General features: G+C 52.8%; 1 protein-coding gene and 1 pseudogene across 1 annotated transcript; both read right to left on the reverse strand.

Moving 5' to 3' along the window:
- Positions 1-2,168: 2,168 nt before the first annotated feature.
- Positions 2,169-19,209, reverse strand: WASHC1 (WASH complex subunit 1). Its single transcript, XM_032159216.2, has 11 exons — positions 19,070-19,209; positions 14,633-14,786; positions 6,070-6,181; positions 5,717-5,863; positions 5,403-5,539; positions 5,034-5,169; positions 4,669-4,870; positions 4,413-4,580; positions 3,601-3,759; positions 2,775-2,843; positions 2,169-2,634 (listed from the first exon to the last, which is right to left on the reverse strand). The coding sequence occupies exons 2-11, from the start codon at positions 14,779-14,781 to the stop codon at positions 2,501-2,503; spliced, it is 1,413 nt and encodes a 470-aa protein (XP_032015107.1). The 5' UTR covers positions 14,782-14,786; positions 19,070-19,209; the 3' UTR covers positions 2,169-2,500.
- A 3,007-nt stretch (positions 19,210-22,216) lies between these two features.
- LOC116472496 (4F2 cell-surface antigen heavy chain-like) lies at positions 22,217-23,121 on the reverse strand (annotated as a pseudogene).
- Between the last annotated feature and the right edge of the window lie 2,932 nt (positions 23,122-26,053).

The following is a 26,053-nucleotide window of genomic DNA, read 5'->3' on the forward strand; positions in this document are numbered from 1 at the left end:
GACCCTTACCCTAACCCTGACCCTAACCCTAACCCTAACCCTAACTTCCAGCAAAGAAGCTTGAAAGCCCCTATGTGGTCAGCTCTTGCTCTTGCTGCACTTACATAAATAATCAGGCAAAATCTAACAAAGCTAGACTTATTTTTAAAACATGAATAGTCTTACTTTATGATCAAAAATGGTTTGGATGTGGTTTGTCCCCGCAAAAAACTCATGTTGAAATTTGACCCCCGATGTGGCAGTGTGCAACCTAGGCCAGTAAGTAGTGCTTCTGCTCATCTCCTTGGCTGTGATACGCGGCCGGCCCTCGCTCCAGCAGCTGGACCCCTACCTGCTGTCTGCTGCCATCAGAGCCCAAAGCCGGGCTGTGACTGCTCATACCAGCCAGCTGGAGGGAGGGGCTCAGCAACTCTGGCTTTGGCCCTGGGAGAGCAGGTGGAAGATCAGGCAGGCCATCGCTGTAGCAGAACCCAGTGGATCGGCCTAGGTGGGATCTCTGAGCTGAACAAGCGCTCTCCGGGTGGTAGGTGCAGAGAGGGGAGGGGCAGAGCCACAGGCACAGCCAAGAGGGCTGAGGAAACGGTAGAACGCAGCAGCTGGTGATGTATGGGTGACGACCCAGGAGCTCCTGACGTCCACAGGCTCCTGTCCCTCCCCAGGTGTGTCGTGATGGCAGGCATGCCCTTCCCCAGCATCAGGTCTCCAGAGCTGCAGAAGAAGACGGCCTACTTGGATCACACTCTCGTGAGTGTCTCCAGTGTTGCAGAGGGTGAGAGGAGAGTAGGCGGTGAGTGGGAGTGGCGTCGCCCCTAGGGCTGTGCTGGGCCGGTGTCTCCTGTCTCCTCGGGAGGCTTGGATGCCCCTCCACACCCTCTTGATCTTCCCTGTGATGTCATCTGGAGCCCTGCTGCTTGCGGTGGCCGACAAAGCCTCCTGGTCTGGCTCCCAGGCCTGGCAGAGTCTTTTCCCGGCGAGAGCTACAAGCAGGAACCAGTCCGCGTGGGTCATCCCATTCACTCCCAGCTCAGAGCCCCAGGCCAGGGGCCCCCAAGAAAGGCTCTGGTGGAGAACCTCTGCATGAAGGCCGTCAACCAGTCCATAGGCAAGCCTGGCTGCCTCCAGCTGGGTGGACAGACGGGGGCTGGAGAAGGGGAGAAGAGGAAAGGGGGGCTGCCTGCCCTGTCTCCCACCTGAGGCTGAGGAAGCGGAGGGGGATGACATGGAAATGCGCTGCTGGGGAGGCAGCTGTGACTGAAAGCCTTTGCCTCTGTTCCCACGAAGGCAGGGCCATCAGGCACCAAAGGGATTCTGCCAGCATAGTGCTCAGACCGCTGGAGACGGTGTTTGTCATGGGCCTGGTCTGCAGGGATCCTGCTACAAAGGTGAAACCCAGGAGAGTGTGGAGTCCAGAGCGTTGCCAGGCCCAGGCACAGACATTAGTGCCCAATGGAGAAAACGGGAATCCCGAAGAAATGGTGGGTCCTGGCCATCCTTGAGGTCTTCCAGGGCAGCTCCCCTCTGTGGAATCGAATCTGTCTTCCATCCTGCGTGGCCGAGGGCCAGGCTTCTCACTGGGCCTCTGCAGGAGGCTGCCATTTCTGTCCTGCCCACCTTCTTAGAAGCGAGACGGAGCAGACCCATCTGCTTCTGCCCTTTCTATAATAACTGAAGTTAGCTGCCCTGGACTATTCACCCTCAGTCTCAATTTAAAAAGATCCCCCTGGCCACAGGGCCCCTGCCCGGGGGCTTGTCACCTCCCCCACCTTCTTCCTGAGTCACTCCTGCAGCCCTGCTCCCCAACCTGCCCCACAGCCCTGCCTGGATTCGTATCTCCCTGGCTTGGTGTCAGTTCCTCCAAGTCGATGGCACCTCCCTCCCTCTCAACCACTTGGGCAAACTCCAAGACATCTTCTACCCCAACACCAGCAATTGTGCCAAGGGCCATGAGGCTCAGCATGACTATTTTTAGAGACCCCGTGTCTGTCACTGAAACCTTTTTTGTGGGAGACTATTCCTCCCACCTGCAACAGCTGCCCCTGCTGATGCACTTCTCTCCTCCCTCTCACCCCAGAGAAACAGGTCAGCTGGGATCTTCCGCCCCCACTGCCCAGGGACCGATAGGGGCAGGAGGCAAGTCACTGCCCCGAGACGTTTGCATCCGGCACAGCTAGAGGTCCTTCATTAAAAGCACACTGTTGGTTTCTGCTCAGTTCTTTATTGATTTGTGTGCCGTTTTCTCTGGAAGCCTCTTTAGAGAAGAACACACTGGTGCAGGCTGGGTGGAGCCGTCCCCCCATGGAGCACAGGCAGACAGAAGTCCCCGGCCCAGCTGTGTGGCCTCAGGCCAGCCTTCCACTCCTTGAAGCTGGTCTCCGCATAGTGCTGGTTCCATCACCACTCCCTCCCAGGGAAGCAGGTCTGAGCAGCTTGTCCCGACTGTGTCCATGTCAGAGCGACGGCCCAAGTCTGGGTCTGGGGGAGGAAGGTGTCATGGAGCCCCCTAGGATTCCCAGTCGTCCTCGTCCTCCTCTGCCTGTGGCTGCTGCGGTGGCGGCAGGGGAGGGATGGAGTCTGACACGCGGGCAAAGGCTCCTCCAGGCCCCTCACCAGCTCCAGGTACTTTCCCAGAGATGCCTGGAGGGAAAAGGCTGAGTGAGGGTGGTTGGTGGGAAACCCTGGTTCCCCCAGCCCCCGGAGACTTAAATACAGGAAGAAAAAGGCAGGAGAGAAGTACAATGTGCCGGCCCAGGGTGGGCAGCAGCCCTGCCTCCTACCCTTGCGCCTCATGACCAGCTTGTTGAAGAGATCCGACATCAAGTCCCCACCTTGGCTCGTGGCTCTCACTGCAACGGGAAAGCCAGACTGGGGTGAAGAGTTCAGTCACATGCGACCCGTGGCTCCCTGCCCCCACCCCCATGACACTCCCCAGCCCTCCAAGGCCACTGTTTCCCAGTTAGCTCAGAGCCTCAGTCGATCCCTGAGCCAGCACCGGGCACTGACGAGAAAGCGGTTGTTGGAGGAGCCACCTCCCAGCCACCTCGGGGACAGGGCCAGGGTGTGCAGCACCCACTGTACGACGGGGAAACTGGCCCAGAGAGGTGAGGCCGCTTGCCTGGGGTCACAGAGCAAGGCAAAAGCAGCGTGGGGTACAAGCTGAAAACCACAGTGCCCAGGGCACTGCCGCCGCATGCGCAGGCATCACATCACACCAGCGTCTGCGTTCACAGCGGGCATCATCAGTAGCCTCAAGAGGCCTCAGGTCCAGTCTCCAAAAGCATCTCAGGAGGCTGCAGTGGCCGACCATTGCCTTGGACCGCTCTCGGCAGTCGAAGAAGATTCTCCTTGTCACAGTTTGAGCTGGGTGAGCTTAGAGAGGAAAGCTCCACTATGGCTCCCAAACCAGGAAGGAGCCATGGCCCAGGCAGGAGGGCTGAGGACCTCTGGTGGCGGCCCAGGGCTTCCAGCATGTACCCTAGAGGAAGCAGGGGCCGGCTGGCAGGAGCAGGGCAGGGGCAGAAAGCACCCAGTGGACTCGGGGCTGGAGGGGAGGAGGCGACCTTGCCCAAGGCCCTCCGACCGCAGGCTCCAGGGCCCGCTCACCTTGCTCCTGCTCCTTCTGCTTCTTCTTCTCCAGCTTTCGCTCCTTCACGCTGCGCAGCTTGGCCTTGCCGATGCCTCCAGCTTGGCGGATGGACTCTAGCAGAGTGGCCCGGCCACCAGAGGGGTCGACCACTTCCCTGGGAGCTCCCTGGACTGGAGCCGGGAGGTGGGGAACAGGGCAAGGGGGAAAGGCTGCTCAGGCAGGGCTGGGGAAGCTTATTGTGTCCAAGGCACCTCCCCTCAAACGAGGAGCCCCGTGTTGGGGAGGCCAGACCTTTGGAGACTGTGTGGGGCCTGGGCACTGACTTCTGCAACCACCTGAGTGCAGGCATCCTGTGTGCAGACACTCCCTGCTCCCTCTCTAGCCCCCACCCTGCAGAGCTGGACCCCCTGAGCTAGCCATGCTCTGACAGTCTCAGTTGCACACATGAGCCAGCAGAAGGGTTCTGTGCCACTTCTGGACGCTAGGGTTAGACTGGGAGATACAACGGTAAAGCTGAAATGTTGTAATTTCAGGGACACTGAAAAATGTGTTGCTGGAGTTTGTTATTAGACCCCTTCTTTCCATTAGTTTACTTAGGAATGGGGAACCCAGAGCCTCACTTGTTCCGGCTCCCTCTGCCCTAGAGGTGAGAATTCCAGAGCTCTACAGTTTGCAAACCACTATTTTATGAACCAAGTAGAACAAGATATTTGAAATGGGAACTATTCAAAAAATTGAGAATTTCTGACCACTTAACAAACCCACAGAAAATCCACCCGAGTGCACTGAGCACACCAGAAACGAGGTGCCCTCAAAGAGCTGCTCCCACCTGAAGGAGACGCGCTGCTGCTGCTGTCATCCTGCCTGGCGCCTTGGCCTATAGGGGCCGCAGCTGAGGGTGGGAGTGGGGGTGCACTGGCCAGCACCTCAGGAGCTGGGGGAGGTGGTGGGGGCGGTGGGGGTGGTGGGGGTGCTGTCAGTACCCCATCTTGTAGGTCTGAAACACAAAGTGTGGGGTGTCTAGGGAAGAAGGTGTGTGAACATGGAGGTCCCTAGCCCAGCTCCCATCCCAGAACCCAGCTCACCTGGCTTGAGAGGCTCGGCTACCTCAGTGTGGAAGGTGGGCAATTCTGGAATGGTGCCAGGGGCAGAGGGGGCAATGCCGGGGCCCAGGTCGGCACTGTACATGAGGTCATTGGCAATGCCGGGCAGGTCAGGCAGGTAGGATGGCACATCAATCTCAGGCACCTGGCCCAGGTCTGGCACATAGAAGTAGTTCTCTGGGACCTGCAAGATTAGGTAGGGACATGTGAGAGGTGACAGGGACCTGCAGGGGCAGCCAACAAGACCTTGTGTGCACCCCCCATGGGTGGAATAAGGGGCTCAACAGCCTTGCCTGGAGAGCTCTGGGCCACTGCACCTGTCCCCACCTCTGTCCCGCCCCTCCCACCTGCTGTTCCAGCTGCTCTCTCTTGCTGATGGACAAGGGGGCATCAAACAGCTTCTCCTCTGTCTCTGCCCCCAGCATCACATGGGTCTTTGTTACAGCACCAGCCAGGGGGTCCAGGAAGACATACTTCTTGTACCTACAGGGGCGACATGGGGGTCAGGCAAGCTGACACCTGCTGTCCTGAGCCCATGTTCCTCTCCCACATCATCGGGGTACAGTGTGCACTGTGGGGTCCCAGGCCTCTCTAGCCAAGCCACCCCAGTCACCCCCTGGCTCCTGGCCTATGTACCTGTGTCTGATGCCCTGGGTCCCCACTAAGCCAGGCCAGGCCTCCCGCCCACACCCCTCGGCCCTGCCTTCTGGCCATACAGGTTCTCGGTGGTGTTGAAGAGCAGCAAGGAGCTGACAGAGCTGATGTTGCTGGGAAGACCCCCAAGTCCCTCTTCTGCATCATCCTCAGGCTCCGGCTTGGTGTTCGCGCACACAGGAAAGTACTTCAGCTTCTCCTGGGAGGGCCAGGATGGCCAAGGGATGGTGAATATTTAGTGCTGGGCCTAATCAGCTGCCACCCCAACCCAGTCAGCCTCCTCTGGGGGACAGAACCCTATGGTGGCCCCAGCTCCTCCCCAGTATCCAGTCCTCCTGGTGTGTGACAGGCTAAGTTATGTGCGTGGCCAGCAGACCTGCAGGGCCCGCTCGTCCAGGGGGCGGTGCTTGCTCTGGATCCTGTGGCGGGGGCGTCTCTGCAGGCCAGGGTCCTGGGCGCCTGTGAAGATGGAGCCATATTCCTGCAGGCGCTCTGGAGCAGGGTACTTGGCACTGGAGAACACCTGTGGACACAGGGACAAGTCTGAGGGGGCCCCAAGCGGCTCAGAGGGCTGGGATTGCTTGGCAGGAGAGGGTGGAGTTGGGAGCCTGGGCGAGAAGAAAGCCCGAGGTACAGATGGGCAGCAGGGCAGAGACCGGGCAGCCTCAGAGGCATGGGGAAATGCAGGGACTGCCCAGTAGCCTCAGGACACAGGGGCATGGGGACTACCTTGATGGCCTTCTTGCTGCCCTTGATCTTCTCAATCTTGGCCTGGGCCAAGGAGACCTTCTCTCCAATGGCCTGCACCTGGCTCCGGCTCTGCTCTACCCGCTGGGAGATCCTGCCATGGAGAAGATCACAGTGGCTGGGCTGCTCCCCACCCCCTGCTCCTAACAGCAGACCTGCCAGGCCAGGCCCTCAGGCAAGGGCTCTTAAGTCAGGGTCACCTGCTTGCCAGGGCCGATCTTGGTGCCATCCAGGGGGCCTCTACAAGGATAATCTGACCTGCAGGGTCGAGGAGTTGATGGTACTCAGTTCCCTGCACTCTCAGTAGGGACAGGCCCTATGCTGGCACCTGTACATGCTATCTGAAGGACAGCCTCCAGGGCACACAGAGGATGGTATTTACACACGCACACATGGCTATTGATGGGGCAAGCATTTCACAACCCCTCATGATCACGTGCAGCAGACAAAGTGGCCTCTGCAGAGGGGGAATGGAGACCGGAAGCTGAGACTGGCAAGGCTGGACTTGAGTGTCGTCACCTAAATTCAGACGGGGAACTGCCCCTGCACATAGTGAACAGCTCACTGAGCAAACCCTGAGTCCCGACCACTGCCTCTGTGTGGTCTGGCTCCTCACCTGCTTCCACCCTCCCTAGTGCAGGGTAGGCCCAGTGATATCAGCCGCCTGCTGTTCCCCAGATGTGCCAAGTGCATTCTTGTGTGCTGGCATCTCATGGAACGCACAGACATCCCTGTGGCTGGCTCCTGGTGCCCAAGTCCCAAGTGCCTGATGCTTTAAGGCACATAACCCCACTCATGCTTTTCCATGTTCTTTGGCCACAGCAAGGCCGCTCTCACTGCAAAGTTAACCCTGATGCGTGTGTAACACAACATCCTCCTCCCAGTCGCCCCTGTAGCTCCCCTACCTCCAAGAGCCCAGCCCTTGCCCAGAGGGCCACACCCCACATTCAGAGCAGCCTCAGCATTCACCCGGCACGAGCGAGCCTGTGTGATGCACGGGGATGAGAAGGCAGAGGTGCAACTGGGGTTCGTGAGGAAAGGTAGGAGGAGGATGTGGGATGGTGGAGGGGTTGCAGACTCTGGGCTAGGGAATGCTGGGATGTCTCTAAATGCTGGAATGAATGGCCTAGAATCGGACCCAATAAGCCAAAGCCACTTCCACCAACTTTAGAAGGCCCCGGCCCCCCGAGAGCCAACTTCACGATCCAGGAGTCCCTGTGCCCTCATGGGTCTGCCCTGAAGGCCCTGGCCCCCCGAGAGCCAACTTCACGATCCAGGAGTCCCTGTGCCCTAATGGGTCTGCCCTGAAGGCCCCGGCCCCCAGAGAGCCAACTTCACAATCCAGGAGTCCCTGTGCCCTAATGGGTCTGCCCTGATTACTCCTGGCTCCTTGTGTGCAGGGGGCTCAAGCATGGCAGGGCTGGGAGTTCCAGCAGGCACCCAAGCAGCTTAAGTGTTCCATGACAGACTGGTATGAAGGTGGCCACAACTCAGAAAGAAAAAAGAAGAGCACCATCTCCTTCCAGTGAGGAAGCGGGGCCGCCACCCAGCGTGTGCTCCATCTTTTCTGGCTGGGGAGAGGCCTTCATCTGCTGTAAAGGGTCCTCCAGCACAAGCTGTTTTAATTTACCCTAGTTCCCAAGGCAGCCTCATTCTGCCTCGGGTGCTGACACGACCTTCAGTAGCTGCATAAGCTCTGCATTCGAGGTCCACAGGGGCAGTGGGAGGGAACTAAGACTGGGGAAGGACAAAGGCTGCTCTGTCCTGGTGCTCCCACAAAGGACAGAAGGGCTGATCACTCAAAGTTGCAAACACCAAGCTCAACAATGAGCCCTGGGAAATTTCTGGAATGGATTATTACACAGAGAATCTGTAAGCACTTAGAAAAGGCAGCAGTGAGTCCCAGGGGCCAGCACTGCTCGAAATGGACAGCATTTCTCTTTGTAACAGGATTATTAGCCTGCTGTGCCCGGGAAAACGTGCAGCACAGTGCGTCTCGAGTCAGCAGGATTTTGACGGCTTCTAACAAAATCTTGTAGACAAGAGGGAGCTATGGGGGTTGGAGGAGAGAATATATGGGAAAAATTGGAGCCAAATGAACCACAGCCCCAAAGGGCACAGGTGGACAATGGACTGATTCCAGCCTTGCACGGAGGGATCTGGCAGAGTCCATCCAGTTCATTCAACACCTGGTTAGAAAACGGGGGCCAGCACATAGGGGAAGGGTAAACTGGTCTGCATGATCGAATCAAGGCTCAGACCATTTTTAAAGGCCAGAGGGTAGACTGCAATCACCAAGATGAAATTTACAAGGAACGAATGTGAAGCCCAACATTTAGGTTTTAAAAATCAAGTGTATAAATATAGACGGTGGAGGGAACTTGTTTTAGACGCGGCTCAGGTGAAGACAGACCTGGAAACCTCTGTTAACTATAAGCTCAGTAGGGGCTAAAACATGTTAATCGGCATAAAAAGGCAATGAGATCTTAGCGCACACAGCTCCCCGTCCCTCTTCTGCCCTTCATCCTTCTTTCAGTCAGCAGGGACCATGCACTCTCTTGGAGGCACCACAGAAAACAGAGCCCTGGACTCATGAACGAATCCATGCCGGGCACCCGCCTCAGCCACAGTCACATCCCTTTAAACCGGATCCACACAGGAAGAGGACTCTGAACTCTCCTGCAGACTGCAAAGTCCGCCTCATTCACTGCTATGTGTCTAACACCTGGGATGGGGCCTGATGTGTGACAGCCGCTGGCCGAACAGAAAGTGACAAATGAGCAAACATCTCAAGGAGGGTGATGAGGATGGTGATGAGTGAGAAACTCCCGACATATGAAGATAACCGAAGGATGTTCTGGCTAAAGATCAGAAGACTTCGAGAATATGATCATTCGAATATGAAAAATATCGAAAGGACTGTCGGTGGAGAAGTGAGTAAACCTGTATCAGGAAAAGCGGGCAGAGTTGCAAGGAGACAGATCTCTGTTCTGTTAAAAAAAAAAAATTCCACAAACAACTGCATCACTTTGCAGAGCAATTAGGTTCCAGCTCACAAGCACCTTCCAGGGGTGCCCCAAGGGCGAATCCTGCCTAAGGTGGAGGCAGAAGACATGATCCTGGGGCTTTCCTTAGCCAAGAGCCCATGAGACTAAGGAACATCGTGCGTGTTGACAAAGCACACGGACAATCTATTCTCTGATGGCCACAGGCTATGGTGCCGAGGACAAGTGCAGACTCAGGATCAGAAAGCTTGCAGCATATTTGCTATCTCCACAGACTAGCAGGATGGTCTGGAAGGCTGTGTTGGGAAGGCCCGTAGGCCTCACTGGGGCCAGGCTGTTGATGAACCATGTCCACCCTGAGGGTGGGGGAATGGTGCCATGAGAGCCATTTGTTTGTCATTCCTGGTCCAGACACCCTTGGCTTGGTGGCCTACTTCAAGGTAGGTCAGTTTACAAGCTCAGTGCTGAAGCCATACCCTATGGCACACTCACCCAGCACTAGAGAGGAAGCTGCCTCTGTGGACATGAGGGACGGAAGTGGCTCACCCAGCCTGTTCTGCGCGTGGTCTCACTAAGGGCCCATCTTCCTCCATCTGCCCCGGAGGGGACCATCTCCAAGCATCCCTTGCTCTCCTTCTCCCCACTCCACCCCTCACTGTTCCATAACTTGAGTGCATCCCATTTGTAGAGCACAGTGCTGGGGCTGTGGGAGTCAAAGACGAATCAGACGACACACATCCACATTCAAAGGGACTCAGGGCTCCTGGGGAAGTAAGAAATGAGTATCAACAACTACAACATCCCACAGGCCTGGGTTTCACATCTGTTTAGCAACAGTGTGACCCTGGGGAGGTCACTAACTGGTCTTTGCCTCAGCTTCTCCCACTGAAAAACAGGAATGGTCCCTTCTACATCATGGGATTACTGTGAAGGTGAGAAGGAGCTGATCATGGCCCATCAACATCAGCACACCAGTCCCCCTAGAGGCTGCTGGGGAGAAGAAGCAGGGAGCACCCACTCCTGACCCAGATTCACATTCACTGCTTCTCCTCCCCTGCCTCTGTCATGACCCCAGGGAAGCAGACCCTGAAGCTGGGCTCTTGCCTTCACCTTTATCTTCTCCACTCTGGGATAATTAAGAATGACTTGCTAATTATGCAGTGATCTAGTGCAATGTGTAACCTTGCGGGCCACCAGGTGCCAATCAGTAGAGAGAACAGGGGAGAAGGAAGGATGGAGGAAGCGAGGACAAGGGGAAAGGGGAAAGGAGGAAGGGGAGAAGAAAGGAAGAGGTGGGGAAAAGGAAAAAGAAAGATGGAGGAAAGGACCAAGAGCTTCGCAGAGAAAATCACCTTCCCGGTGGGAGGTGCTGGGCAGTGGCACTGCCTCTTGGGGGAAGAGGTTAGGACACGGGCTGACGGGGAATGGCAGATGACAGCACCCAAACTTCCACACACAGTCTGTTCCTTCCTCTTCGCCGTGCCATCCCAACTCCCTCCTGCCTTGTCATTTACGTCATGGGAAGCAGGTGACATATCTGGCCCGTTATTTTGGGGGCCTGGCTTCTCCCAGGTGAAGAGGGGGCAGATGGAGGGGCAGAAAGAGGGGGCAGGGAGGGGCTGGAGGGCACAGCTGAAGACAGCCTGGGAGGTGCTTGTCATCCCCTCCAGTCTCTGCACACTCCCGGCTGCAGCAGAGCAGGAGGAGAGAACACAGCCTGGAATGCTAATTTGCCAGGAGCTCACCTGCCTGCATCACTGGGCACAGACACCAGTGAGGCCAGAGGGCGGGCTGTGCTGGGGCTTGAGATGGGGTGGTAGGGAGAGAGTCTCTCCTCCGCCCCTGTCTCTTCTGTGCAGGAGGTTTCTAAACAGGAGGAGCATGTTTAAGGGGAGGGATTCAAAGCTGGTCACATACCCACCAAAAAAGCCCACGAACAATGAAAAGCCCACTTGCTTGTCCAGTGCCACAGGAGGGGCAAGTGGAGGAGGAGAGGCGGCGTGCTCCCCACTCCACTGCCAGTCATCACTGGCTCTCCCTTCCCTTCATCCTCGTTCCCTATCTGTCACCATTTCCTGTCGTTGTTTCCTCTGAATGTCTCAACCTGCCCTCCCTATTTGCAAGTCCCCTGTCTGTAGCCTCATCCCTGTCACATCCTGACTACAACAACAGTTTCTGGGTGTCCCTGGCATCCACTCTCTCTCCCTTCTTGTCCCTTCCGTGACGGATGCCTGAGGAACCTTCCCCAAACTTTTCTGTCCCATCCCTGCCCTGCTCAAAATCCAATCACAGCTCCCTAACACTCCTGAATCAACTTGAAATCCTGTCTTGAATACTCCGTGGGCCCTAACTCACTCATCCCAACTCTTCACTCACTGCCTTGCCCCACACCCTGCCAGGGAGCCTCCCATGGCACCGTGGGGACACAAAGGAACCAAGGCAAAGCTCCCTCAGCACCATTCAAAGAGGCCTGGCCCACAGGCTCACAGAAAGTCAGCCTCTCATGCCCTGAGAGCTGAGTGCAAGGGAGAGGCAGCGCTGTCTGTGCTTCCCATGCAGAAGCACCCCCCTCCCACCCCTGTGCAGGCCAGCCTTCCTGGCAGACCACCATACATCATGTTCCAAGCCACACTGAGGCTTCTCTCCAAGCCTGCGGCCCCCATTTCCAGACCCCACCAGGGCGAGCTGCACATCCACCTCCCTACCTTGCCCCCCTCTTCCAGGAGTCTGCCCTATGTGGAGGAGGCACGTGGTTTTCCTCTCCAGCAACTATTTCCTTTTTACTCAAGCAATGGCCCCATTTCCCTTGGGGAATCCACCTCTCTCGCAGGCTTAGTCCCAGAGCTTCAGGTGGGGCTGCCTACAGAGCTCTTCAGTCTAAGCCAAGTGGCGTGTCATAGTCCCCTGGCCCCAGTAATGGATTCTGGGACAGACACGAGGACCAAGCCAGGTGGGATGGGTGAGTGTGGCTTCTGGAAGAAGTGGGGACACGGGAGAGCATTCTTTCCTGCTGGACCTGACCCTGTGTCACGTGACCTTGCCACCACGAGAGCATGGCCTGTCTGGGAATGCGGCCAGACCCAAAGAAGCAAACAGACATGGAAGGAAAGCAAAACCAGGCCCTGAGGACATCATTTTAGCCCTTACTCCGAAGGCTGCTCTACTGATTGGTTAATTTTTGCTTAGCTTGGTTTGGGGAGTTCTGACAGGCGCGCCACCAATTCTTACCGATTTCTCTCCACTCTAGACCCTGGGAAGCCCACGCGGTTCATGCTAGCAATTAACAATCCATCTCGCCCTATGTGTTCCCATTCCAGCCTCTAGGACACAGTGTCAGCCACATAATTGGTATCTCTTAAGGTCCAGCACGAGGTGGAGCACATGGTGGAGAGACAGATGCAGTGACCTGGAACCCAGGAGTGAGGGGGCCAGGACTCAGGCCCAAGGCTCCTGAGAGGCATCCGCCCCTCCCTGGGCTGTGCCAGCAGCTTGGAGAACCCACACTCAATGAACGCAGCACTCCACCACCCAGGAAATGCCTTCCTGCCCTCTCCTCATCCCATACCTGGGCAGGGGACATGCAACTGTCTACAAGGTGCCAAGTACCGGGACAAGAAAGGAAAGACACCAAAAATCCAGGGCTGCCCTCAGAGAAGGGCAACCATGCAGTCCCCATCTTGGCGAGGAAACACACTTTCCGAGGGAATGGTTTTGGCCTCCATTCTAAGTGCTGGACATGGGGTGGCCATAATCTGGAGCTGATGGCTCTTAAAGACCTGCACCCTCTTCCCTAGGTGTCCCTTGGGCACATTTAGCACAACAATAAGCACAAAAGGTGCATCCAGCACTTTCTGTTACTATTGGTGGCAGGTTCATGAATGGTGACCAAAGGCAGTGTATGGGTCAAGATTATCAACAGGGAAGAGCTAGCATTTCCTGAAGGCTTCCTAGGTAGCAGGCACTGTTCCATTCCTTTGCATGTTTTGATTAATCTTTACAATAATTCTACCAGGAAGCTACCATTATTACAACTTCACAAATGAGAACACTGAGGCTTAGAGGGGTTGAGCTGTCCAAGGTTACAGGGGAAGAAAACAGGCGGACTGGATCTGAGCCAAGGCATCAACTCCAAAGTAACCCCTCAGTCACTTCAGTGCACGTCCCCTGGTTACTGGGACATTCTTGACAAGCTTGGGGCAAGCCGGTGAGTCAGTGGGGGAGGACTTTCAGGAAGAGGTGGGTTCCCAGTTGGTGACGGAAGAGAAGGCTGCAAAGTGAAGGAGCAGGGGCTCCAGGTCTGGTGACAACCAGGGAAGGGGCAGGGCAGGGATGACTTGGACCACGAGAGGGACCTGAGTCAGGCAGCCACATACTTCCTGCTGGGGTCTACCATGTGAGGCATGGTGTGGGATCCTGGGAAGGAGACCAAGCCTCATTTCAGGTTGCTTATGGCCAAAGACAGGACCTGTGTACCTGACAACCCCTGGGACCTTTGCCAAAAAACAGCAAACACCATTCATTCACTCACTCATGTTAGATAAACACTGAGTGAAGTCACTGGAGCTGAAGGACTGTGCGAGGTCAGCACTGCCAATACAAGAAGCTGCACCCCTCAAGCTCGGCTCCCTCAATGGCCACTCCGTGCTCCAGCCATGCTGGCTTCCTTTTAGGTCCTCCACCTCAAGGCTGTAGTTCATGTGCTTCTTTCTGGAATGTTCTTCCCGACCTACCCACTCAACCCTCAGACTTTACCATAAATGTCATTTCCGCACATCCGCCTTCCCTGACCTGAGACCAAGACAGGCCTCCCATGACAAGCTTCACAGTACCCCATCTCCCCTGAACAGATGCAGTAACAACCCACAGAACCTAGGGCCATGATCTATGGCTTTGAATCCTGGCTCTGTCACTTGGCTAGGTCTCTCAGCCTTTCTGTGCCTCAGTTTCCTCATCTATAAAATGGAGATGACGGCAGTGCCTGCTCATAAGTGTGAGTTAATGCACTCAAATCAGTGGTGGTGCATCGTTTACGCTATATGAATATTAGTGATTACAAAATATTAGCAATAGACCTTGTCACAACTGTTATTGAAGAACTAATCACATATTGGTTATTTAGGTCTTTCTCTCCTGCCAGAATGTGCGCTCAAGTTGGAGAGGTATGTTGCCTTATCCATGGCTGGATATACAGAGATTCCCACACTGCCTTGCACACGAGCACTACTGGGTAAATATTTGCTGGCTGCAGGAAAAAGTGAAGGAATAGGCCCTCCAATGGGAGGAAAAGCATGAGTTGTGAGAGCAGAGCCACCACAGGAAACCAGGAGGCTAAGTGGGGTGGAAGGGAGTGAGCTCCCGGACTCCCAGGAGTAAAAGCTTCCAAGTTGGGCTCTCACTTCAGCCCCTCCCACACAGGGAAGCCAGATGGGTTCCCCAGGACCAGGATTCCCCAAGGGGGCTGCTCCCAGAGGGTGCGTTGCTGGGACTGCCCAGGACAGGGATGGCCCTCTGATCAGGTGGAGGTGGGCGGCAGCACCCACCTGCTGAAGATGTCTCCAGAGACCTTCTGCAGGTACTGCAGGGCATCCGCCATCTGCTGGACGGCCTCCTCTCGCCGCAGGTCTGGCTGGATGAGGGGCACGGCATAGGTCTGACCTGCCAGGGAGTGCTGCGTCCTCACAGGAGTCATGGTGCCTGTGGGTGGGAGCCGGAGCATCAGAGCCATCCACGACCACCTGCACCCACCCACCACAGGGCAGGGTGGTGTTGAGACAACACAGCCCTCATCCCAACTATGCACATAGCTTCAGCCTGCACAGATAGGGGAGCAGGGGACAGAGTATTTGGTGGGAGGCCAGGAACACAGAGATGGGATTCTGCTGATGCCTGCTGAGTGAATGAGGGAAAGGGCAGGACCAGGGACTGGGGAATTTGTAGGGTCAATGGAGGAGTTCAGAGAAGGTGCAACATTTCTGACCCCCTACAAGGTGCTTGATACCTGCCAGGCACCCTTTCCATACATTGTCTCAGTTCACTTCCCCACCTTGGATAAACAAGAAATCTTGGTTACAGAGGAAAAAAGAGGCTGGAAACAAAAGGGTAGAGATGGGGTAGTGGGGGAGATTGCCTCATCAACTGCCAAATGGTACCCAGTTCTGGAAAAGCACAAAAAATGTGCACACACAGGTTCTTCCCACTTTAACCCCTGAGGAATTTGAGGCCTGCTCCCGAAACAGACTGGGCAGTGGCTAGTGACTCTAGGTATAGGAGTATCCAGCCCTGCTCACCCAGGCTAGAGCTTAGGGGGCCAAGAGGAAAGAGGTGCATGTGGGGGTGGAGGACAGGAAGGAAAAACACTCCCGGAATTGCAAAGTGAGGGCAGAGTCTATTTATATTGGGTTTAATTAACTCCTCTCCCTGGTGCCACTAAAGCAGCAATCACACTGCAGACGGCACTGATTTGATTGGCAAGAGATGCACCAGGCAGAATATTAAGGGACCAGGCCCCTATAAATAGGCCTAATCACAGCCCCTCGCTGGAAAATGGTAAGGAAGACATTAATCAGGCCTGGCACTGTGCCCTAGACCTGCTCCCTAGGTACTACAGTGGGGCCCTTGGTTGCAATACAAGTAGGTAGGGATGGATGAGTGTGGCATGAAGGGCCCAGGAGGTTTCATTTCGGTTTAAAATGCTGTGACCTTGAGTAAGTTGCCATCTCTGAATCTGATCCTTTCCATTTCCCATTCTCCAAACTGAGAACTAGCACTGCTGAGACGTGGTTATTCCCAATAATAATCTGTATATTTTACATAACTTACCGCACCAACATCTTCACCCAGCTGGAGCCTACTCCTTTGCTCCCCCTGCTGGCTTCCCCAGCCCTCCCTTCTGCCCTCCTCCGGCCAGCACTTTTCATGATCTGCTCTTCAGCTTCTTCTCCAGCAGTGAGTTCCTCCTTTGCATACAGGCTTTCCAGATATGTACTTGCCTTGACTACTCTTCAGGGCCCAGTAGTCACTCCTCACCTTCCACTTATTTTTCCTCCAATCAAATAACTAAAGCATGGCCAGCTGATGCCCAGCCAACTGAGAAACCTGACCCTCTGAGACCACCACACCCCTTTCAAGCATGTTCCTCCCTCCCCTTCTTTGTATTTATACTGATGCAAGTTTGCTGGCTGTCCTAACTTATAGAAATCAGTTCTCCCATATGTAAGATCACAAAGGGGGTAAAGATGCAAGATATTTCCTGTGCACATCTTCAGATGAATTCCTTGTTAGTGTGTGTTTGCTCACACATATCCGTGAAAGAAGAGTACATACACGAATCTCCTCAAAAAGGAAGCAGCAAGCCCGTTCAAGAATGGGACTGAATACACCTGATGAGTGGTTTACTTTTTGTCTGCAAACATCTACTGATCATCTATTAGGTGCAGGCCATGATCACAGCAAAGATGAATAAGACACTACACTAGCCAGGGAGAGAGTCTCAAAAACAACTAAACTCAAATTAAATTCATTCTAATCCAGTCATGAGTACAAAGCTAAGGAGTGACAAATCCCTTTTGGAGTTAGGGGAGTCAGGAAAAAGCTCTTAGCAGAATGTGTGCCTCTCGGCCGGGCACGGTGGCTCACACCTGTAATCCCAGCACTTTGACAGGCCAAGGCAGGCAGATCACCGGAGGTCGGGAGTTCAAGACCAGTCTGACATGGTGAAACTCCATCTCTACTAAAAATACAAAATTAGTCGGGCGTGGTGGTGCATGCCTGTAATCCCAGCTACTCGGGAGGCTGAGGAAGGAGAATCACTTGAACCGGGGAGGTGGAAGTTGCAGTGAGCCGGATCGCGCCATTGCACTCCAGCCTGGGCAACAAGAGTGAACCAGGTCCAGGAAGAAGGTGCAAAGACAGCATTCCAGGTAAAAGAAACAGCTTGAACAAAAAGTGTGTAGGGGAACAGCAAGCGGTCTTAGAGTGCTGGTACAATCATCCTTGGGGAAGTACTAGAAGAAAGAATGACAAACAGAGGCCAGTTTGTTAAAAACACTCAAAATTAAAGCTAGGAGTTGGGACTTGTGGCAGGAATGAAATCCTCGACCTGTGCTGTCCAATACGGCAGCCACCAGGCACATGCAGCCACTGAGCACTTGAAATGTGGACAGTCTGAATTGAGATGTGCCGTTAAGGGTAAACTATGCATCAAATTTCAAAGACTAGAAAAAAAGAATGTAAAATATCTTATTATTTTATAGTGATTACATGCTAAAATAACCATATTTGGGATATACTGGATTTTAAAAATACATTACTAATTTCATCTGTTTCTTTTTACTTTTAGAAATCACACATGTGACTTAAATATTTCTTTTCTTTTTCTTTCCTCTCACTCAGCGTCCTGTGATTCCAAAGAAATGAGTCTCTGCTCTTTTTGGGCAGGAGATATCCTAGAATGGACTCTGACCTAAGCATCAAAATTAATCATCATAACGTTATCATTTTATGGCCCCTTCTTCCTATATGTGGTGGCTTTTAAATGATGATCCATGGAGATAATCTTCATTGTCCCTCTTTCAGCAGACAGTATTTTCTTATGCTACAATATGACTAATAATATCTACATATGTTAGAACCATTCTGACTCCTCAAGAATCTCATTTAACTCTTATTATCAGTGAATTTCTCATCATCCCCAATTTTAAATAAGGAAATGGGGTTAGAAGACCAAATAACATTTTTTCAATATCAAAACACTAGCTTGAGATCAAGTCCAGACTTGGATCTGTTTTTTCTGAATTCCAAGCTTTTTGTTATTTATTGATATGTTTTGTTGTTTTCATGCATTAATAACGCAAATCTTAGTCCATTTTGTTAGCAGTACCAACTGTAAGTCACCATATCTTGATACTTTGTCTTTATGTAAACCTAAATTAGATCTGTTTTTGATACTGAGGGAACAATAAGGGAATCTAACAATTAGCAACCATCTTTTGAAAAGCCTGTAGTGCTCATCTAAAGAAGTGACGGACCACCTCTTATTTAGTGGGCAGATAATAACTAGTTGAGAAGACAGGGGATTTTGTTTGGGGAAATAAATTTTTATCAAAAGTCGTCTTCTATCAGGAAGTTTTATGAGAAACCCTAGCTCCTCAGTTCCACAGTGGGTAACTGCAATTCATTCTAGGTCTGCGATATTTCCTGCCTATCCATTTTGTTAACTCTTCAATGCATTCCATAAATGCATAAGTATTCTTTAATAATGGTGTTTTTCGTGCATCTATGAAGTTTTTTCAAATTCTTTTTAAGTGACAAAACTTGTACATGTGTATCGCACAATATTTCTCGTCGACAGCACTGCTTTAGAGAATGTAAACCGTGCACTCCCAGACACAGCACGCCTCTTTGGGACCACCGTTTGTAATTTCGCAGTGCTCGGAGCCCTTCCTGCAGACCGTTCTCCCACACCCCGCTCCAGGGTCTCTCCCCGAGTTACAGGCCTCGCTGTAGGCCCCGGGAACCCAACGCGGTGTCAGAGAAGTGGGGTCCCCTACGAGGGCCCAGGCGCTCCGGGAGGGCGGCACCTGCGGAAGGGCCGCGAGAGGCTTCCCAGAACCCGGCCGGGGCGGGAAGACGCAGGAGTGGGGAGGCGGAACCGGGACCCCGCAGAGCCCGGGTCCCTGCGCCCCACAAGCCTTGGCTTCCCTGCTAGGGCCGAGCAAGGCCAGGTGCAGGGCGCGGCTCCAGGGAGGAGGCTCCGGGGCGAGCCCAAGACGCCTCCCGGGCGGTCGGGGCCCAGCGGCGGCGTTCGCAGTGGAGCCGGGCACCGGGCAGCGGCCGCGGAACACAAGCTTGGTGCAGGCTTCTCGGTCAGGAACGGTCCCGGGCCTCCCGCCCGCCTCCCTCCAGCCCCTCCGGGTCCCCCACTTCGCCCCGCCTGGCCCCCACAACCCCACTTCCCGCGGCCCCGGACGCCTCCTCACCTGCGAGCCGCCCTCCCGGAAGCTCCCGCCGCCGCTTCCGCTCTGCCGGAGCCGCTGGGTCCTAGCCCCGCCGTCCGCAGTCCGCCCGCGCCTCCGGGTCCTAACGCCGCCGTTCACCCTCCGCTGCGCCCTCCCCGAGCGCGGCTGCCGGACCCCGTCGACCCGGAGCGCTGTCCTGGCGGGCCGACTCGCGGGCCTGGGCACGGAACTCACGCTCACTCCGAGCTCCCGACGTGCACACGGCTCCCATCCGTTGTCTTCCGAGCGCCAGGCCGCCCCTACCCGTGCTTTCTGCTCTGCAGACCCTCTTCCTAGACCTCCGTCCTTTGTCCCCTCGCTGCCTTCCCCTCAAGCTTAGGGTCAAGCTGTCCGCCAGCCTCGGCTCCTCCGGGCAGCCCTCGCCCTGGGTGCGCCCTGGGGCAGGACCCCCCAGCCCAGGCCCAGGGCCCGCCCCTGCCCTCCAGCCCTACACCTTGACCCGCTTTCCTGCGTCTCTCAGCCTACCTGACCTTGTCTTTACCTCTGTGGGCAGCTCCCTTGTGATCTGCTTAGTTCCCACCCCCCTTTAAGAATTAAGTAGAGAAGCCAGACGCAAAAGTACAGATATCGTATGAGTCCACTTTTGTGAGGTGCCTAGAATAGTCAAAATTCACAGAGACAGAAGTAGTGGTCGCCAGGAATGGGGAAGCAAGGCGGAGCTGGGCAGCTTGTGTTCAATGGGTAGAGTTTCAGGCTGGGGTGATGGAAGGGTGGTGGAAATGAATGGTAGTGATGGCGGCACAACAGTGTGAATCTACTTAATCCCACTGAACTGTATGCTTAAAAATGGTTTAGACGGTGAATTTTAGGTTATGTATGTTTTACCACAATTTTTAAAAAGCTAGTGAAAAGCTGGTAAAAAGAAAGAAAAGAGGCTTTTTAAAAAAGTTAAATATATTAAAAAGAGCATCAGTCCAAATTCCACCAGTAGTCCCTCCTGGAATCCGCTGGCTTGCCTCCGGCATTTTTGGCCCTTGCCTTTTAGGGTTGCCAGACTAAAATACAGGATTCCCAGTTAGTTTGAATTTTAGATAAACAACGAATAATTTCTTAGCATAAATATGTCCCAAGCTTAGTTTGGGACATATTTATGCTAAAAAGCATTATTGGTTGTTTATCTGAGATTCAAAATTAAGCATTTTATATTTTATTTGCTACCTGACCAGAATCCATCTGGTCCTGTACTTTTTTTGGTTGGTAGGCTATTAATTATTGCCTCAATTTCAGAGCCTGTTATTGGTCTATACAGAGATTCAACTTCTCCCTGGTTTAGTCTTGGGAAAGTGTAGGTGTCCAGGAATTTATCCATTTCTTCTAGATTTTCTAGTTTATTTGCGTAGAGGTGTTTATATTATTCTCTGATGGTAGTTTGTATTTCTATGGGATCAGTGATGATATCCCCTTTATCATTTTTTATTGTGTCTATTTGATTCTTCTCTCTTTTCTTCTTCTTCTTCTTTTTTTTTTTTTTTTTTTTTTTGAGACGGAATCTCGCTCTGTCGCCCAGGCTGGAGTGCAGTGGCGCAACCTCAGCTCGCTGCAAGCTCCGCCTCCTGGGTTCACGCCATTCTCCTGCCTCAGCCTCCTGAGTACCTGGGACTACAGGCACCTGCCACCGCGCCCGGCTAATTTTTTGTATTTTTAATAGAGACGGGGTTTCACCGTGTTAGCCAGGATGTTCTCGATCTCCTGACCTCGTGATCCGCCCGTCTCGGCCTCCCAAAGCGCTGGGATTACAGGCGTGAGCCACCGCCCCCGGCCTCTCTTTTCTTCTGTGTTAGTCTTGCTAGCGGTCTATCAATGTTGTTGGTCTTTTCAAAAAAACAGCTCCTGGATTCATTGATTTTTTGAAGGGTTTTTCGTGTCTCCATCTCTTTCAGTTCTGCTCTGATCTTAGTTATTTCTTGCCTTCTGTTAACCTTTGAATTTGTCTGCTCTTGCTTCTCTAGTTCTTTTAATTGTGATGTTAGGGTGTCAGTTTTAGATCTTTCCTGCTTTCTCTTGTGGCAGAGTAGAAGGAAGTCCTGGGTTCCTGAAGGCATCATGGAGCCACCACGTCAGCCCTGTGCTGCCAACCTCCTTTCTCCTGTTGTGTGGAGAATACGAACCCTGGTGCTTGAGCTCGCGGTCGGGTTTCTCTTGGCCACAGCTGGAAGTAATCTTAACTGGATGAGCTCCTCAAAGTCTCACTATGTTGCTCAGGCTGGTCTTGAACTCCTGGCCTCAAGCGATCCTGCCACCTTAGCCTCCCAAAGTGTTGGGATTATAGGCATGAGCCACTGCACCTGGCCAACCTGGGACACATTTAAAGCAGTGTGTAGAGAGGAATTTATAGCACTAAATGCCCACAAGAGACCTCTGCCTGAGAACGTGGGTTTCAGCCTAAGAGCTGTAATATGTGTGCCCATTCACAGGTGCTGCATCAGAGTCGCAGAAAGGAAGAAGGCAAGCATACACAAAAATGGTAAAAGGCAGAAAGGAGCCCAATCTCTTTCTTTTTAAGAAGCTTTCCTAAGACTCTCCACCCAGCGACTTGCTCTTACGTCTTATTGGCCAGCACTGGACCACATGACTCCTTCTAGATGCACAGGAGTCTTAGGATTCTATGAGAAAGAACGGGAGGGTGGGCAAAGGGCAGCCAGTTGTGCAGCATCTGCTGGAGACACCTAACCCTTGGTGGAGGGGTCGTGGTGCTGGGAGAAGGCTTTCTGGATGGTGTGATGGCAGAGATAAACTTAAAGGCCAAGTAGGAGTTACCCTGGTGAAGCAGGGCAGGGTTACAAGCATTCCAGCAACATGAAGCAGCAGGAGTGTTTTAATTAAAAGAAGGCAGTTGCTGTAACCAACTATACACAAATAAAGGCTTAAACACAATTTTATTTCTCACTAAGGGAACATCCAAATCCATGATACTTTAAGTCAGGGACCCAGGTTCCTCCCATCTATGGCTCTGCCATCGCAATCTGGGTCTTCCACAATTGCCATGCTCCTTGGAAGTGGGAAGAGCAGGAGGAAGACACGTGGGAAGTTTCAGGGACAAGCCTGGAGGCAGCATGCGTCACTCCCGTGCAGAGTCCATTGGCCAATGCTGGCTCCGATGGCCACATCTCACTGCAGGGGCAGCTGGCAAATACAGTCTGGCTGTCTACCCAGGAGGAAGAGCAGCCAGTTTCTGCTGATGATGATCAGGAGGTGAGAAAATGTTCAGTGGGGCAGGGAGTGGGAATAGACAAGACCACAAGCAGCTTTTGGTGCCTCTGAAAGGGAGGGGGTGGAGGGGAGACTAGAGAGGTGGGTAGGAATATTGGATTCCACTGACCACGTGCTGGATGTCAAGCTTAGCCCTCCTCCTCTGTGCCAGGCTAGGCGCTTGGTGTTTTACATACATAATCTCAATTCTGTGAGGGCATCCGACCTGTGGGAAAAGAGCTGTTTGTTTCAAATGCTACTCCTGCTTCCTAACAAGTGTTTAGAGCTTCATTGTGTTCAAAATACATATACAATGTTTAATACTTACAAAAATTTGGCGGGGAAAATATTACCATCATTCCCTTTTATGATTGGAGAAAAATGAGGCTTTGGGGGGTTTAAGAACTTGCCCAAGGTCAGCCAGGTGCAGTGGCTCATGCCTATAATCCCAGCACTTTGGGAGGCTAAGGTGGGAGGATCGCTTGAGGCCAGGAGTTCAAGACCAGCCTGAGCAACATAGTGAGACTTTGTCTCTATAAAAAATAAATAAACAAACAAACAAATAAACAAACAAACAAATAAATAAATAAATAAAAAGAGCTTGTCCAACGTCAGACAAGCAGCCTCTTAATAAGCACGGGTATCCTCTGTATTATACTACCTCTCCTGGAGGATCTCCTGTGTCCTACAAAGAGTCTGGACTTGAGCCAGAATGTGTTATAATCCTGGGATCATGGCCAGTGGGCTTAGAAGAAGCCATCTCTTTCTCATGCCAAAATGAGGCTCCCCAAGATTTGCTCAGACTTACCTATAGTCAGCAGCATCGAGGATCAGGAAAGACTTCATGAAGCCATAAATGCGTCCTTCTCAGGGCATCACCTGGCTCTCCCAGGTGAGAGAGGACTCCATTTTCACAGGGAGGCACGGGAGCTTCAGCACCCATCTCTGAGCCCTGAATGACCCACCTGGAGACCTTATGGCTCTCCTGTCACCCCCAATTCCTGCCCCCTCTGCAGCCTTGGAGGAGAATGGAGCTGAAGGGCCTGCCCTCCGTAGGGTGAGAAAGGGAGGCTAAAGCCTGGTGCTCACTGCCCTGGCTGCTCTGCATTATAGGAGCTGCGCCCTTCCTTTCCTGGCACAGGGTCCACAGCCCTGAAACCCCACTTGTGTGGGAGCTGGGCACAGGGCAGCAGGACTAATCCTTGGAACAGCTCAGGGAGGATTATCCCAGCCACTGTCAGCAGCGGTGCAGCGGCTCATTCCCAGATAGGGGGAGGCCAGAGCCAGGGGCCTGCCACAAGTGGGAAGGCTGGAGAAGGGGAGACCAGCAGAGGTGTCCTGGCTGTGGGTGGCTCTGAGGGGGCTCTCAGGGGTGGGGCTAAATCTCAGGGGCAGGATTATGTAAATCAAACCAATTCTAGCCAGAGATTTAAAGCTTGGAAAACAAAAAAAAAACCCAGCCTGGCGGAAAGAATTTGCATTATAAAAACTTAGAAGTATGAAATGTGAAATCATCCCATAGACGCTTATTTAACAACGAAATCATCCCGACACAACGAGCCATATGTGCAAAGTCCTCCTACCCCAACACATCCCCAGCAGGCACTCCTCAAACCCCTACCACCCAAGTGCTGGCATCCTCCCTGTCCTGCTTCACCTGAGACACTCCTTGTCTCATAAGACAAGCAATTATGGGTGGGGTGACAGGAAGACAAGACACGATTTCCCCAGGCCCAGTTTGGTGTGGGGAGAAAGCCTCCTGATCCTGAAAGCAAGAATTTGACCAGAGCAGAAGTAATCAGTATGCAGATTGACTCTCTGGTATGTTAACGTTTATGCATGGATTATGAGGACCAGGTGAAAAGTGGGCCAGGGGAGCCAGATGTGTGTGTGAGTCGTGGGTGGCTGAGATGAGGACAGGAGAGAAACTGGGTCGGAGGCTGCTGGCGATGGGGTGGGGGTGCCAGGAGGAAGGGAGGCAGTTGTTTGAATGTCTGCATGAAAAAACGGAGGACGGCGGGGTCTGGGTGAATTCGGACTGTGGAGAAAACCGCCTGCGTGCGGCTGAGGACCTGAACTGTTAATTTGTTTTTTAACTAACGCAAAGATAAATATAAAAATTGATACTCCATCCAGTTACCAGAAAACATTTAGGTACGTGTGAGACAACTTGGATATGTGAACCTACCTTTTCAATGTAAATTCAGTGAAATCTAAATACAGATCCCATATTTCCAATAAAAAGGTAACATCCAAACTCAGATGTCCTATGAGTATAAAATACACAAAGATCTTCTGGACTTAGTATGAAAAGGGATTTTTTTTCAGGTGCCTCATTAGTTATTTTTAAAATAGGATTGCATGTTGAAATGATAATCTTTTGGATATATTGGGCTAAGTAAATGTATTATTAAAGTTAATTTCACTTAAAAATGTTTAATGTAGCTACTAGAAATTTTAAAATTAAGCATGTTGCTCACCTTATGTTTCTATTGGACGGCTCTCTCTAGGCACAAAGGCTGCCAAGAGGGACCTCACTCTGGCTTCAGGGAGAAGAGAGGAATTAGCAAGGCCAGGCAGAGGCTCCTGAGGGCAGGGCCAAGGGCGGCTTGGTGGGGTGGGGATGGGATGCACAGAGATAACTCCAACCCTTAAGAAGGTGTTTCCTAGAGCAGGCTGTGACCTGTCAGTTTATATACTGAGGCTTAGGAGCCTCTTGGATGCCGCCAGATCTGCACCCCTGACTTGCCCTGTGCCCCTGCCGTCTTTGTTCCTGTGCTGGCACAGTGATCTCACCTCCGGCAGTATCACCACCACTGGGCACAAGCTTCTCCAGCACAGCAACTGTGTCTTCTTTCTCCTTGTACTCCCAGTGTTCACGCCATGCTGCACTCTCGGAATACTCGGTGATATTTTGTGGACAGACAGAATGCCTGCGAGAGTGGGCTGAAGTGTGCGTTGGGCTCCAGAGACCTTAAGGAGGGGAGGCCAGGTCCTGAGTAAAGTTGAAGGGGAGGGGCTGAGGCCTGCTAGCAAGGAGTCTCATCCCCTAGGGAAGTTCCAGGGACCCCGCAGAAGTGCAAGGGAATGGTGTTAGTGTTAGTCCAGTAACACAGCCCAGACCCTGCCTTCCATGTGGGTTTGACAGGAGCCTCCTAACTGCTCTTCTGCTTCCATTTTTGCCCCTTCAATCTATTCTCAACAGGGAAGCCAGAGGCATCCTTAACCATGTCAGATCATGTGGCTCCTCAGCTCAAAGCCTCATCTCAGAGGAAAGCCCTGGTCCCTTAAAAATGGCCCAGGTGGTGACAGACAGACTCTGTGGTGAACAAACTGCTGCCAGATATCTGGGCTCGGAGGACTCACCACTGCTCAAAGGCAGTGAGGATTTTAGCACTAGAAGCTGGAGGAGAGGGATCCTTGTTCGGTAGGAGCAGAAAGCTTAGAAAAGTGGTCTCCTGCAGTTATGTGGAAAACACATCGTCTAAGTGATAAATTGGATATGCAGTTGAGGAGATTTCCAAGCAAAATGTTGAGGATGCTGCCTGGTTTCTTCTTACTGCTTATAATACAGTGTGAGAGAAGAGAGATAAATTGAGAAAGAGACTGGTTTTTAAACTGTTAAAATTGAATCAGGACTTGATGATTTTGAAAATTGTCCATCTCCCCACATGGCAAAAGATGCTGAAATTAACAAATGGCTTCTGAGCATGTGGCATAGGGTGTAACTGTACAGTCTTTTGTTGATTCTGCATA

This window comes from Hylobates moloch, unplaced genomic scaffold (assembly GCF_009828535.3).
Source record: "Hylobates moloch isolate HMO894 unplaced genomic scaffold, HMol_V3 SCAFFOLD_8, whole genome shotgun sequence".
NCBI classification, from domain to species: Eukaryota; Metazoa; Chordata; class Mammalia; order Primates; family Hylobatidae; genus Hylobates; species Hylobates moloch.